The following is a 15310-nucleotide window of genomic DNA, read 5'->3' as shown; positions in this document are numbered from 1 at the left end:
TAGAGTGTGGACATGTCAATACGAGAATATGCAATTTTCTAATCTACATTACTATTGTTCCTCCTATTCGTCTAAAGTTACAGGTGTAACGTCCAGACTTTACCAGAGGTTTGTATGGGTTGTTAGCCAGTAATTAGTAACAACTTGACTTTATTCAGCAGTCTAACCTACCAAACGATTGCAGCGCTATTGACGGCTGCGGGCTTGAACACGCTCCGCTCAGCTCATCGCACCTGTGTGATTGCTGCTGTCTCGTAGCCGTATCACCAATGCTGTAGGCGGATGGATATCACTGTTAACAGTGAAATTTGAAACATTTTGTGAAGCTTGAGTTTTTTTGTTTTAATTTTTTTACTGTACAGAAACTTCAGGGTTATGTGTTCCTGAGAACAAATGATAACGTTCTAGTGAATAACGTTCTAGTGTCATAAGAAAAAAGAACGATTGGGTGGGTGCTTATCATGCACTATTTTATGACGCGAGTGTGTCAGAATTGATTGGAATAGTTCCTCGGTTCGGGCCATCTTTGGGTGTCTTCAGCAGCCGCTGGTAACTCCCATCACTAAATGCATGTCACATCAATTTAAAAGGCCTAATAAAACATTGATGCTCCCTGGCAGTAATTCGGTGGAAAGAGACTGAGTAAATACGCAAAAGTAGTAGATTGTATTACAAAAGGGTTTTGTTTTTTTGGCATAGTGAATTAACTTGCAAAGACAACGAGTTGGAACCAACATGGATGAGGAATATGATGTGATCGTACTAGGAACTGGACTTACGGTGAGTGTGCTATTTGCAATTTTACAGTACTGTCATAGTGAGCATCAGCGCTCAGAATTGTTTGGACGTTGAAAGCTTCTATGGATAGGGTTAGCCGCCTAGAATGGGCCTCTCGCAGCGGGATAAGAGGAGCGGTCGGAAGGAGACTGTCGGCAATGATGCGCGAGCATGATGAGCCAGCATTTTCCCAGATCTCAGAATCATTCGTCATGGTGGCCTAACCACACACCAGGCCATTTCTCACAGCGTGCGAGAAGACGGTTTCGCCCAAATTTAGAGAGGACCTAGTTATTAGTCAAAGCCAGCTTTAAACCTGATTAAAAATTAATTGGCTGTTCAGAAAGGGTTTCATGTTAACGAATGGCTTCAGGTAACAGGGCTGTAGACATTGCTCTGAATAGAATACCCTCCCAGTTTTTCTCTCGGATGTGTTGTAGCCACACCAAAGCCACACCAAAAATATAGTAAACTATAGGCTAATAGCAATAGCCTATGAAAAGTAATACATGTATTATTATTGTAGTTGTTAATATGCTGATTTTTTCATTACTTAAAAAAGGCAGTTGTGTTACAAATGTATGTGGCAGACCAAACACACCGTTTGGTCATTTCATGTGCAAGTGACTCCCCATACTTCTGAACATACATCAAAATAGAGTGATACACACTAGTTCATGAAAACATGAAATGCCTTGACTGTAAATGTCATCTCCCAACAGATGATGGCAGTATTCTGAACATATTTATCTGATGCTGTATGTACAGCCCTGCAGTTGTCAAGTATTTGAAGTGTCACCTGTAGTCTGAAACTGGTGTTTTATGAATGAGTGATGTAGTGTCCTTTTTTGCCCTGATGTTGTGTAGGAGTGCATCCTCTCTGGGATCATGTCTGTGAATGGGAAGAAGGTACTGCACATGGACAGGAACCCGTACTATGGAGGAGAGAGCTCCTCAATCACTCCTCTGGAGGAGGTACAGATGTGAACCAATACCTTGTCCGCTCAGAACAACTCCCTAGGTTGCTGTAATACAGCAAACTGTTCTTAAATAAGGCGCTGGCCATTATTGTTGTCTAGACAGAACTGCATGGTCATACATCTCTTCAGTTCTTCCCTCTCAACAGTTCATTTATGAGTGTGCTCAATGATCAGACGCTGCCAGAATTGTATATATTGTTTCTATTATTTAGCTGTTTTTCCTCTCTTCCCCCTCCTCAGCTGTACAAACGCTTTGACCTGCCAGACAGCCCCCCAGAGTCTATGGGGAGAGGAAGGGACTGGAACGTGGACCTGATCCCAAAATTTCTTATGGCGAATGGTGATGCATCTTATTTTGCATGTCTGACATTCATTCAATGCACAGTCTGGCAAAAACAATGAATGTCCCATGATGGTCTGAAGCAAATTCTCTGTCCATATTTCAGGCCAGCTTGTAAAGATGCTGCTCTATACAGAAGTGACCAGATATCTGGATTTCAAAGTGGTGGAAGGCAGTTTTGTGTACAAGGGAGGGAAGATTTATAAAGTCCCCTCAACTGAAGCAGAGGCACTTGCTTCAAGTAACTATCTCCATTGTCAAATACATCACATTTCTATTATGTAAATATGCTTACATCCATTGAATTGTTTTAATGTACTATTATCGTGGAGCACCTTAGTATTCTGTACACAACCTTAAATTACTTCGTTTTTTTTTGTAGATCTAATGGGTATGTTTGAAAAGAGAAGGTTCCGGAAGTTCCTTGTCTTTGTGGCCAGCTTTGATGAGAATGACCCCAAAACCTTTGAAGGGGTTGATCCCAAAATCACCACAATGGGAGAGGTGTACAAGAAGTTTGACCTGGGCCAAGACGTCGTGGACTTCACAGGCCATGCCCTGGCTCTCTATAGAACAGACGAGTATGGCTGTGGTGCCTTGGCAACACTTAGCATTACATGCTCAGCTTTTCTACATTATTTAGGTTTACTCCGCCTTTACTCCGCCGGTGGTGGAGTCAGCTTAACAGTTTTAACAATGAAGATCTTAGTCTATCGTTTTTTTTTCTTTCTTCCTTTCTTTCTTTCTTTCTTTCAGTTACCTTGAGCAGCCATGTCTGGAGACCATAAATCGCATCAAGCTGTACAGTGAGTCTCTGGCCCGTTATGGAAAGAGTCCCTACCTGTACCCACTCTACGGTCTGGGAGAACTTCCACAGGGCTTTGCCAGGTTTGCTCACACCAAGTTAATACAACACTCATACACACACAACTGATGGAAAGAAACACAGATACTCCTTTAACTGACCAGCGCTTACAATGTGCAGTATGTAGTTCTTGATATTGAAAAAAGGCAATGAATGACTCTCAATACCGTTCTGCATTGAAGAATGCATATCTTTGGTTTGATCACGATTGGTTTGGTTTGATTTGATTTTGTTTCAAATAAATGCCCGTTATGGAGGGAGTCCATATCTGTACCCACTCTATGGTCTGAGAGATCACTTTTGTTTCAAATGAATGCTTAAACAAATCATATGAAATGAGAAGCATACATTGCACCAAACTATATTTCGACTTTGTCTTTAAAATTAAGTTAACTTAAGTTTAACCTAGGTTGGACTGAGTGAGAAGTCACAATTGGGCAGGTTAATGGCTTTATTTCATATCTTGGTAAAGTTAGTGCCTGTTTCTGCTGTGTCTGGTCAGGTTAAGTGCAATCTATGGGGGAACCTATATGCTGAACAAACCTGTGGAGGAAATTGTGATCGAAGGCGGCCATGTGGTGGGAGTGAAATCTGAGGGAGAGGTAGTAAATATCTCACACAGCACTGATGATGTGTTGACTCTGGTCCACCTGCAGGTGGCACTGTGTAGTCGATAGCTGTACACACTCTCTACAACTACCATTGTGATCCTGTTTTTTTCTGATGCATTTCTCCACGTTGACACTAGGTGGCACGGTGCAAGCAGCTGATCTGTGACCCCAGCTACATCCCGGACCGCGTCAAGAAGGTGGGCCAGGTGATCCGGGTCATCTGCATCCTAAGCCATCCCATCGAGAGCACCAACGATGCCAACTCCTGCCAGATCATCATCCCCCAGAACCAGCTCAACCGCTCCTCAGGTGGGCAGCACACGACTGGGTCAGGGCTCTGGACTAGCAGTGGTCTCTGATCACAGGGTTCCAGTCACCAGATGTAGTGTGAGCATTATGTGGTGGACGGAAGACTTAAGAACTTGCACCATGCATGTCCACTGAATAGCATGGCGTGGTTGAGATAAGGTGCAGGGTTTGGTTTTCTTCAGATCTTTATGTATGTTTATGTACACCGTGTGTGTGTGTGTGTGGGTGGGTGTGTGTGTGTGTGTGTCTGATCCCCCCCCTACAGATATCTACGTGTGCATGATCTCGTACGCCCATAACGTGGCCGCTCAGGGGAAGTACATCGCCATCGTCAGCACCACTGTGGAGACCGACTCCCCTGAGGCCGAGGTGGAGCCGGCACTGGAGTTGATCAAGCCCATAGACGAGAAGTCAGTGCCCTGACACTCGCAGTCTCTTGCGTTCCCACATGCAGACACACACACACACTCATATATACACACACACACTCATATATACACACACACACACACACACACACACACACACACTCACACTCACACTCACACTCACACACTGTTTTCACACTCACATGCTATATCTTATTTTTGAAGAGTTTATACAAAAATATATTTGTACTGTAAGGGTGTGTCTGAAATCGGTTTGCACTGTAGTTTGGACAGTATGCCTTCTCAGACACACCTCATCCACAAGGGGGCACCAGCTTGCTTATTGTTTACCTGTTGGGCTAGCTAGGTAACGCCCTGAGGCAAGGTGTATGGCAGAGGATTCTGTGGTACGATTGCAAGGTCGGCCATTGAGTGCAAGTTATCCCAGTCGCGATCTGGAGCCTTTGTCCCTTTTGGACATCTTTTGCGTTGGGAACATTTAGTTTGTGTTTTGTTTTGGGGGATTTTTCCCCTTTTGAGCTGGGATGCTGAAAGTTTGCACACTGCTTGTGTTGGGCCAGGGCCCTGGAGGTAAGCTGGCGCCCCCTTGGTAATTTATCCACTTAGCTTCTTACATACTGCCCAACACATCTAATGCACACATTCAGGTTAGGTTAGGGACTTCGGTTTGGACTACTTGTAAAACCCTAGACTTTTGTTGTGAGCGTCATTGCCAGACTTGAGATAGTAACAGTACTGTCCTCCTTACCATCCTCCGGTAACAACTATAGTTTGTGTCCGTGTGTGTGTGTGTGTGTGTGTTTACAGGTTTGTGGCCATCAGTGATCTATATGAGCCTACTGATGATGGAACCGAAAGCCAGGTGGGTTTGGGCAAGAAAGACACAATAAACCCAGCTTCCACACAAGTTATTCAATACAAAGTTATTTAAAAAAAATGATAATTCAAAAGCAGATCTAACAGTTATTTTACAGGAGGCTGCAGAGATGTAATGTTAAGTGACCTGGTGTAATGATGAGATAAAGTATTCAAGCTATTTAAGCTAATACTGTTGATAACTCCCAGGAGACCAGTGTGTAAATATACACCATAGACCATATGTAAATGTAGAGATGAAAAGAGTGTGTTATATCTAAGTTAAAAGAGCAGATGTTATTATAACATTAGTGCCTGAGGTGTGATATTACAGAAGAATCTTTCATGTCTTTGCTTGCCAGATCTTTGCTTCTCGGGCTTATGACGCCACTACCCACTTTGAGACCACCTGCAACGACATCAAGGACATCTACAAGCGCATGACGGGCACCGACTTTGACTTTGAGAACATGAAGCGTAAACAAAAAGATGTGTTCGGTGAAGATGAGCCGTAAGATAGGAGGGGCCGAAGGGGGTGGGGGGTTATGGTGCAGGCTGAATCGCCATAGAAGGGTTGGAGGGAAGGGAGAGATTCAGGTCATTATGAGATTCCATGAAAGCTGTGGTCGGCAGGACCGGGTTTCTGTTTGAATGACGAGATGGAATGTTCTAGAAGGATTAGCGATATCAGTGCCCCCCCTCTTCCCTTAGGCACATTTCATCAGACTGCTCGTCTCACACTTGTCTCACACACTGCACCTATACAATGGATCAGCCATTGGTGACCACACTCACTACACCATCCGGTCTGCTACCCGCTGCCCTCCTTCTGCCTCTGTGTGTGTGTGAGTGAGAATGTGTTTGTGTGTTGTGTGTGTTTGTGTTAGAGAGGGTTGCGCTTGTGCAGTCAGGGGGACTCTTTTGGTTCATCACTGCTTTTAAAACACGATATGCAAGTTTTCCCTTTTTATTTGGTATTTGAACCACTTACTACTTGCTGGCCTTGCTTCATACATGCATTTAGCATTGATGTGTCTGTCATTGCCTAACACAAACAAGCACTTCCTTTTTAAATGTTTCCTGTGGAACTATGTGGCCTCAGAATTGTTCTTTAATCTCTTTCACAACTCACCTTGGAGTAATGATAGTGATGACTTGTTTTGTTTGGAGCTATAAGTAATTGTTCTAACTTGACAGGCCTAACTGACACATGTTAGGGAAGTCTCTCTTCACCACTATATTGTCTTTCCTCAATACGTTTATTTATTTAAATTAAACCGTTAAAATAGTACTTTGTACGCTGTGCTATTTATTCTTCTGTTGTTTATGAGTCATTAATCTCTGAGTGTCCACTTTGAGTTCGTACACAAGATTAGACAGACATTAGTCTCTTCTTGTGTTAGTTTTTAAATAATTGCTAGTATCCTGTGAAGTAATGAAATAAACTGAACATAGAAACATAATTAATAAAATAATGGACATGGAAACAAAACTTTTATAAATGTTAAATGTTACAAAGAGATTTGGTAAGGGGTGTCTGTCTTTTTGGAGTGGAGCTGTGATCTTTGGGTATAAGATATGAGCAGCCACCTGTGCTAAGAGGGCTGTCTAAGATTGATCTGTTGGAAATTATAATTATATTATCTTTGTTTCCTTGAGAACATACATATACATATACACATTTATGCAAACCTGGTCAATAACCGTTACACTACAAATCCAAACAGTTAGCCTATGAAGAGGTGGAGATGTACAACATGCCGTTGAGGAATCTGCTAATTTGATAAGTGGGAGCTTCTTTGGGAGCAGAGGTTCCTTCCACGGCAGTGGACAAGACCTCCATAACCCATCAGACCCAACCCAAGTACTTCCATGTCATCGCTAATACTTGAACCCCCTCTTCTTGTGCCATAAAGACTTTCTAAGAATCATCTTCATCCCCTCTCTCTCTGTCTCTGGCTTTCTTTTCTTTGGCCATGGAAGAGTGGATACATAGTGTTGTATGTAAGGCTGTGTGAGCAGGATAAGTGTCCATGAGCACTGTAACGTCCAAGCGTCCTTCAATACGATTCGTTTTGGTGCACAAACCCCCCCCCCCCCCCCCTTCTGAGCTCGTGGCGCCTCAGCTCTGACGGATGCGGGTCCTTACACGTGCTCCACCACATAGCTGTCGTAGGGGTGTCCCAGCAGCCTCTCCACCTGCGGCTTGGGCAGCACCCAGCACTGGGCGGCGTGGCGCCTCCCCACCCAGTCCTTCAGCTGCTTGTCCTGCAGGGAGACGGCCAGCAGCATGTCCCCCTGCTTCAGGAGGCCCAGGGGCTCCCCCTGCGCCCCGCCATGCACTGCTCCCGGCCTCGGGTTCCTCCGCTGGTATGCGTCTGGGTCCTCATTCCCCAGCGGAACCACCTCAAGATGCATTTGCTGGAACTGGCCTGAGTGTAAGAGGTAAGAGAGCATTGCATGGGGTTACAGGGAGAAAGACAAAGATACATGAGGCAAAAGACAAAAACATGGATTAAACACCATCCCCGCCTATTCCTGCTAATTGTCTGATGAAAGGGTCTGATGTGTATGTAGTTCTTTTTACTCACTAGGGTAAGTGAATGACAAGCAAACCAAAGAGTTATTACCCAGCAGCCCTTGCGTGCGGGAGGAGAGGCCCCGCCCTTCAGCGATGTAGAAGCCCAGGTGTGGCATCTGCAAGTAGCTGGGGTGATGGTAGCGATGAAAAAGAACCAGGAAACGCACATCTCCGCCCAGCTCCACCCAACATCCCTCATGGATGTCCATGACAACTTTAAGGCCCAGCCTTGTTACAGAACCTGACTGATTGGTCGGCAGGACCACAAGCTCCTCCTTTTCGATCATGACAGCATCCAGTGTCATGGTGATTAAGAAGCCTGCTGCTGTCATGGTGATCTGGTCAAAGTAGGTGCGCGTGCGGTCCTCCACACCCTGCTTCGAGGGCGCCAGGAAAAGACGAGCATCCACAATAATGTCTGAATGGAAAAATTGAACACAGCATAACCTAACATAGCTTTGCTCACTCCAACATAGGGTGTGTGTGTTTGTGTATGTGTGTGTGTGTGTGTGTGTGTGTGTGTGTGTGTGTGTGTGTGTGTGTGTATGTGTGTGTGTACTCATACCTTTCTCTGGGTCCTCCACTAGTCGCAGCACATCACTGGGATTCCCATCAATGGTGAAACACAGATTCTGCTGGAGTTTTGGCAGCTGCACCACAAAGTGGGGATCTCCATCCACTGCAGCAGCATGGAACAAAGACCACAGACACCCCAAGCATCAGTCTGACTTCCAACACACACGCGCTTCTGATTATATGATTGTGGGAATATATGTGTGTGTGTATGTGTGTATTTTACCTGAGGACGAGAATACTCTGACAGAGCTGAGCGTAGTTGGGCTTTCTGTGGATTAGTCAATACAAGTGTGATTGAGCGACTATCAACATTACATTTCCACAAGAATATGCTATAATAGTGCACTTTAACCCAATATGCTATAATAGTGCACTTTAACACAATATACTTCACATACATATATAGAAAAATCAACAGTATGCAAGAAATTACTACCTAGTTCAATAGATTTACTAATTTTGTCTCATTCATCAGTATGTTATTGATTAGTGATCAGCTACATAGCTGCTTTAGTGAGCTGTACAATTTTTTGTGTGTTGCATGTAAGCTATGAGCTATGTGCATGTATGTGTGCATGTGTGTGTGTGTGTGTGTTTGATGAGTAAACAGCAGAGCAATGAATGGGGGGCACAGCAGGAAAGCGACCACATCTCACACACACTCACCCAGAGAGGAGTTCTCGTCCCCTAACACACAGGAAACAGAGAGAGTTTTGTTCAGGAAGTTACACCATTCATTCACAGGTATATTTCACTCAAGCAGCTAAGCAAACACAGATTTATACAGTCAGGTTTCAAGTGTGCATTGACATAGCACAGCTACAGTTAGAGTTCAACTACAAATACAGCATAGAAATGTGGAAATGTAGTGTTGAAGTTTAATGTTACAAAATTCCTCTGGCCTTACAACACAGCTCTGGTACAAACATAAAGTGGAAAGTCTAGTCCCATGCTACAGTTCTTCTGCAAATGTAGGGCTGTATTGGTTACTTACAAGACTCAAAGGCAATTTCATGGTGGTGGTCGTAGTCATAATCATAGTCATAGGTAGCTTCATAATCTGTAAAATAGATAAAAAGGTGAACAATTACTACATTTCCTTACAAGATTTCCTATGTTATTGCTGTGCGAGTGTGTTTGGGTGGTGAGGGTTGCTTACCTTTGACCTGGTCAATATCTGCAATTGGAGAGAATAGAAAAGTTGGACACACATTAATGCAGTTGATCAACTAACCTCAGCAGTTCCCTGTATTTCATTTTTGATATTATAGAGTGCTAGGGAATTCACCTTTCTCCTGCACCTGGATGGCAGTGGAGACATCTGGTGGAGAGAGGAAACACGGTCACGTCAGTCTATATTTCTTTTTATTAATCTCTGCAGACATAGGGCTGACATGTCTCTATCTTAAGAAGCTCATTCACAACCCCATACAGATAAAAACACACAGATCACAGTCATACTTGAGGATACACACATATACTCAATTGGATTGATGGATGATCAGAGGAGTCAGTCTCCTACCTAACAGTCCCACGGCCTCCCACGGTTTGGGGGCATCCGTGACCCCTGGCATTGGCATGAAGGTGGCAGCCACCAGTGTGGCGATGTTGATGTCGTTGTCGGGGGAGTTCTCCGAGGGCGAGGGCTCAGCTGCGGGTGGTTGCTGGGGGTCTACGTCGGCCATGGTGCCCTCGTCAGGCCCCAAAGTGGCCGAGTCTTTGGTGGAGACAGGAGCAGAGCTGGGAGCAGCTGTGCTCTTGTCAGGGGTGGAGGTGCTGGAGGGTGGGGTCGTTTTTAAGGAAGTGAGAGGGGCGCTGGTGGGCTTGCTGGAGAGGGCAGGGGTGGTGGGGAGAGTGGTGGTCCTCCGAAGCGAGGGGGGTGCGGACGGGGGAGCTGCAGGGGGTGCAGCGGGAGCCGAGGGGCGGCCGGTGGTATGGAGCCCCGGGGGCGGCTGAGGACGGGGGTGCAGAGTCAGGGTCGGGCGAGGCTGCCTGCTGGACGGGGGCCCTGCAGCTTTGGGAGCGGGGCTGGAAGTGCGGCTCACGGGACTCTGTGTTGTTGTGGTAGAAGCAGAGGTCGTGCTGGATGTAGCAGAGGTGGAGGATGAGGATGATGCCACAGTTGGTTTGGGCTTGGGGGTGTCATCCACATCCGGTTTGACTACAACCAGCGAGGTGACAGGCGTGACGAAGTTGTAGGCCAGCGAGAGGTTGGTGGCCTTCTCTGTGAGCAGCCTCTGCATGCCCACCTCGCTGCTGTTAGCGCGCGCCAGCAGCAGCTCCTTGATGGTGAAGTATGCCCATAGCCTCCGGATGAAGCTCGCCCCGCTGGGCCCCACATCCTGGCAAGTGGGGCCAGCCCTGTCCGCGGGCGGAGGAGGCTGGAGCTCTCGCTCCACGCGCATCTTTTGCTTGGCGCCGCTTGCAGACAGCGCCACCTTCAGCTGCTTGGCGCCCCGCTTCAGCCGCCCCACCACCACCAGCTCCGAGCCCTGGAAGTAATGCGGGAAGAGGGTGCGGGTGAGCTGGGAGGCTTGGGGCTCCAGGTAGGCCAGCTGCACGTCGGACAGCAGAGGGCTGGCCACCTCCCGGTAGAAGCCTGTCAGCTGCAGGGCCGCGTCGGCGTCCTCGTGCACCATGCGCGCCACGCCGCGGTTCTCCAGCGAAAGGCGGCGCATCAGCGGGTAGTCGGCGTCGTCACCGAACGCCAGGCCAAAGAGCGTGGCAGAGCCCAGGGCGGTCTGCGCGTTGCGGAGAATGGTGTCACCGGCCGTCACGCCGATTGTGGCCTCGCCGTCGGTGAGGAAGATGACGAGAGGCACGCGGCGGGAGGAAGGAGAGGAACGGGAGGGAGGAGCGGGCGAGGAGGGGTTCAACAGCTGAGCAGCAGACAGGAGTGCTGCATTGATGTTGGTCCCTAAAGAGAGAGAGAAGGACAGAGGTAGAAATACAGAGGAAGATGGACAGAAAGTGTAATGTGTGTAAAAAATGTGGGTGCACAGTGAATCAAAAATGTATAACAAATTGTATGCTGAGTGATTGTGTGTGTGTGTGTGTGTGAGTGTGTGTGTGAGTGTGTGCGTGTGTGTGTGTGTGTGTGTGTGTGTATGAGAGTGTGTGTGTGTGTGTGTGTATGAGAGTGTGTGTGTGTGTGTGTGCATGTGTGTGTGTGTGTGCATGTGCATGTGCATGTGTGTGTGTGTGTGTGTGTGTGTGTGTGTGAGAGAGAGAGAGAGAGAGTGTGTATGAGTAAGTGTGTACCATGATAATCCTTTAATTCTGTATTCTACATTGTACAATTTTACATCTAAAAATTCATGATTGTCCCTAGGTGTTGTTTTTTTCTGTGGCTATTCCTACATGGGAATTTTCCACCACTTCAAAAATCTGGACTCACAGCCCTCAGCACTGGTCTTCCTGATGAACTCTTTGGCATCGCGGATGTTGTGACGCGTGGCCTGGACGGTGCGTCCCCTCTTCCAGGTTTGGACTTTGTCAGAGAAGGTGATGATGTTGAAGAAGTCCCCCTCCCTCAGCTCCGCCAGGATGGTGAACATGGCCTGCTTCGTCTAACACACACAGACACGACACACCAGAGCTCATCAGCCCTCCCGGCCCAATACACAGACACATCTCAATAGCAGCTGGTAGAGTAGAGTAATACCTGCTTCATCTTGGTGCCGATCATTGAGCCACTGATGTCAATGACAAATATAACGTCTTTGGGCACCACGGGGAGGTCACGGGGGGCAAAATAATGGACAAAATACCCATCATGCACCTGTGGGAGGTAGAGGCACGTTACACTGATGCAAAACATATCGCTTGCAGGCCTGTGCCACAGACAGTTGTTATATGGGAAGATAACTATTTAAGTAGCCAGACAGACAGTCATAACATTTCGACTTTAGTTACATAGAGCCTGTTTTTCCCAAACAGCAAAAAGGTCATACACTATTCCTTAATCCATAACGAGCAGCTATGACCAAAAGTGATGAAGCAGTGTGTTTGTTTCTGTATTGTGAGCATTTGTATGCATGTTTGTGTGTGAGAGATCGAAAGAGCACCTGGATGTCTCCCATCAGGTCCTTGTGCTCGCTGTCATAATGGATGATGAAGTCAGCATTAAGGCCTTTGGGGGCCGCGCTCAGCTGCTGCTGGGAGGAGGGGCTGTAGCGAACACGGGCACAGTGGGAGCTCTGCTGCACCTGTGTGGAGGTTGGGGGCTCGCCATCACCTGGTAAACGCAAGAAGGGAACGCTGTGAGATCGCAGGTGTGTGTGTGTGTGTGTAGTATACATACTTCTGAGAAATATGACCCTTCTCTTAGAGATCAATCAGTGTGTATGTGTGTGTTTGTCTATGCATGTCTGTGTGTATATATATATCGAGACCTGTCTTGGTGAGCAGTCGGCTGGTACGCAGTGGCAGGGCTTTGACGAAGCTGATTCCGCTAGGCTCACTGATGCTGACGTCCAGTGTCAGGTTCTGCACCGGCTGGCCCAGATGCAACCCCAGGGCCAGTTCATAACGCCCCAGTCGCCGTGACAACAGCTCCTCGTACACCAGGGTAAAGGACATGCGTGCTCCAGGCGGCACACTGACCGCCATCCGGAACTTCTCCATCTCCCTCTCTCTAGATACACACACACACACACACACACACACACACACACACACACACACACACACACACACACACACACAGAGTATTACACAAACAAATATATGTTTGTACACTTGCACAGCACACACAGGAGGTCAAGTGCACCCATCTATGATTTACAATAAGGCATCTGCGTGTGTGAAATGGTGCTTATATGTAAGATGTGTACGATGATGTAGTCATGTGACTACAGTCATGTGAATCTCACGTACTTGGTGGCCACCAGGCCTGCTGTCTTGCCCTGCTTCTTTGCTGCGTCGTAGATCTTCCTGGCAGCTGTGCGCTCTGTTACCTGGGCAACATACTCCTTGCCATTCGATGTGCTGGAAACACACAATTAGATACTTTTCCCTGAAGGCTCAACTGTACACTCATCAGAGAGAGAGAGAGAGAGAGAGAGAGAGAGAGAGAGAGAGAGAGAGAGAGAGAGAGTAAAACTACATTCATATAACCAAATTACTTGAATTGTACAGTTACGTCAAAAGAACAAAAGCAATATTGTGTCAACTGCTGTCTGTGTATCAACCTATTTCTGCAGACATGCAACACAGGTCTCTCTCCATTCAGTAATGGGTTGTGAGTCAGTAAATGACAATGCCATCATGTTTGCAGTAAAATGATGGAAAAATGCCCACAAAATGGTGTCGGGATACGGATTTTCTTAAAGCAGCAATACAGAGTTCTGTTTCAAAACTAGTAAGCTAACTACCTAAAAGGCATGCAAAAACCTTGCAAACCCCACCAACAGCCCAGCTGACACTGATAGAAGCTTGTCGCCACACTAACTGGTGTCTTTTGGCAGGTTAGATGGCAATGTCTTACGTGTGAAAGCTTTTCTTCCCTATTAGCAGGGTGTACCAGCCCGTTACACTTTGAATTTGGTCAGTGACTCTGGCGTACAGTTTTCTCCAACTAGCAGCAGGAATAAAATGTACAAACACTGGTTCAACTTTTTAAAAAGTACTCTAGATGCCCTGCAAAGGTTTTCTGCATTTGTCTGCAATTTCTTCTACAGATGGCAATGGAATTTGCCTCACACCCTTTGAGAAAGTCCAGAGGAGTGTATTTACATGTGATAAAAGACACTTTCGGAAGTACTGTTAATACGCTGACATTAACCAGAATGAAACCAAAATCGTACTTAATCTTACTATTGTGCGTGGCGTGTTTTTGTGTGTGTGTGCTTTGCAGATGCGTGTATATTTGTCTATGTGTGTGCTTTGCATGTGCGTGTATGTATGTGTGTGTGTGTGTGTGTGTTTTGCATATGCGTGTATGTTTGTGGGTGTGGGCATGTGTTTGTGCATGCATGTTAGGGTGGGTTGAAGGAGAGGTGAGCGGGAAAAGTCATTTCCCTCAAAAAACATGACTACTGGAATGGGATCCCACCTATTCCCCTCCTTTACTTACACAAACACACACATAAACACACACAAATACATACACACATATTCACACATACAAAGAGAGTGAGTGAGAGAGAGAGAGAGAGAAACAAACTACAGATATAACATAATTATTCCATGGTCACACTACGTAGCTACCCATAAATATCCTCATTTATATATTCATACACACGCATGGGTGTAACACAAGTTCATCTGTGCGTGGGCCTGCTATGAGCTCGGAACCACTCATATTTCCCCACCTACAGACTCCCTTACGCCAGTGTTATACTTTCAGCAAAATGAGTATGTGAGAGTCTGCTAGGGTCCAAGTCTGATGTAAATTTCGTCATTAGAGGGTGTATGCGAGGCTCTGTGCTTGACGTCTGCGTACCCTCGGCCACTACGCTACAAGGGCACCAACTCCAGGCTCCAAACAGACTCTAGCGGACTAGAAAGTAGTATAATAAGACCAACTATGCGCCCGTGGTGTCTGTAACTATCTATGTGTGCATCCGCAAGGGAGTGCAATTGAACACTTGAACACACACAAACACACACACAAACACACAAACACATATACACACACATTTTCCTACTGAAAATGCACTTAAACCAAAGCACTCAAACACACACACACAGAGCGAGAGAGAGCGAGAGAGAGAGAGAAAGACAAAGACAGAGAGAGATGGGCCACTTTCTGTACTTTGCCATGTGCACTCGGCAGAAAAGCCTTAAACCCAAAAACAAAGTTATGGAACCTCTCTCTCTCTCTCTCACACACACACACACACAGACAATCTTACACAGAAAACACACTCCACATGTATCATTACACATTGCTGTGCACACTATACACCAATCACATCTACACAACATTACATATGTGCTTATATGTGTGTGTTGTATGCGAGTGTGTGTGTGTGATGTGTGTGTTTTGGCCACCTGCCTTGGTAAACTGTAGTGTGTGTGAGAG

The 15310-nt window shown here is 46.4% G+C and overlaps 1 protein-coding gene across 1 annotated transcript; it reads left to right on the top strand.

Annotated features, from left to right (window-relative positions):
• Window positions 1-266: 266 nt before the first annotated feature.
• On the top strand, window positions 267-6415 carry gdi1 (GDP dissociation inhibitor 1). Its single transcript, XM_012834956.3, has 11 exons — window positions 267-780; window positions 1645-1752; window positions 1998-2097; window positions 2204-2338; window positions 2480-2678; window positions 2854-2985; window positions 3465-3564; window positions 3711-3882; window positions 4148-4292; window positions 5079-5133; window positions 5489-6415. Exons 1-11 carry the CDS (start codon window positions 736-738, stop codon window positions 5639-5641), a joined length of 1344 nt encoding a protein of 447 aa, XP_012690410.1. The 5' UTR covers window positions 267-735; the 3' UTR covers window positions 5642-6415.
• The last annotated feature ends 8895 nt before the right edge of the window (window positions 6416-15310 follow it).

Source organism: Clupea harengus, chromosome 4, assembly GCF_900700415.2.
Source record: "Clupea harengus chromosome 4, Ch_v2.0.2, whole genome shotgun sequence".
Taxonomy (NCBI): domain Eukaryota; kingdom Metazoa; phylum Chordata; class Actinopteri; order Clupeiformes; family Clupeidae; genus Clupea; species Clupea harengus.
Note: the sequence above shows the minus strand (reverse complement) of the source record. Positions and strands in the feature narration are given on the sequence as shown.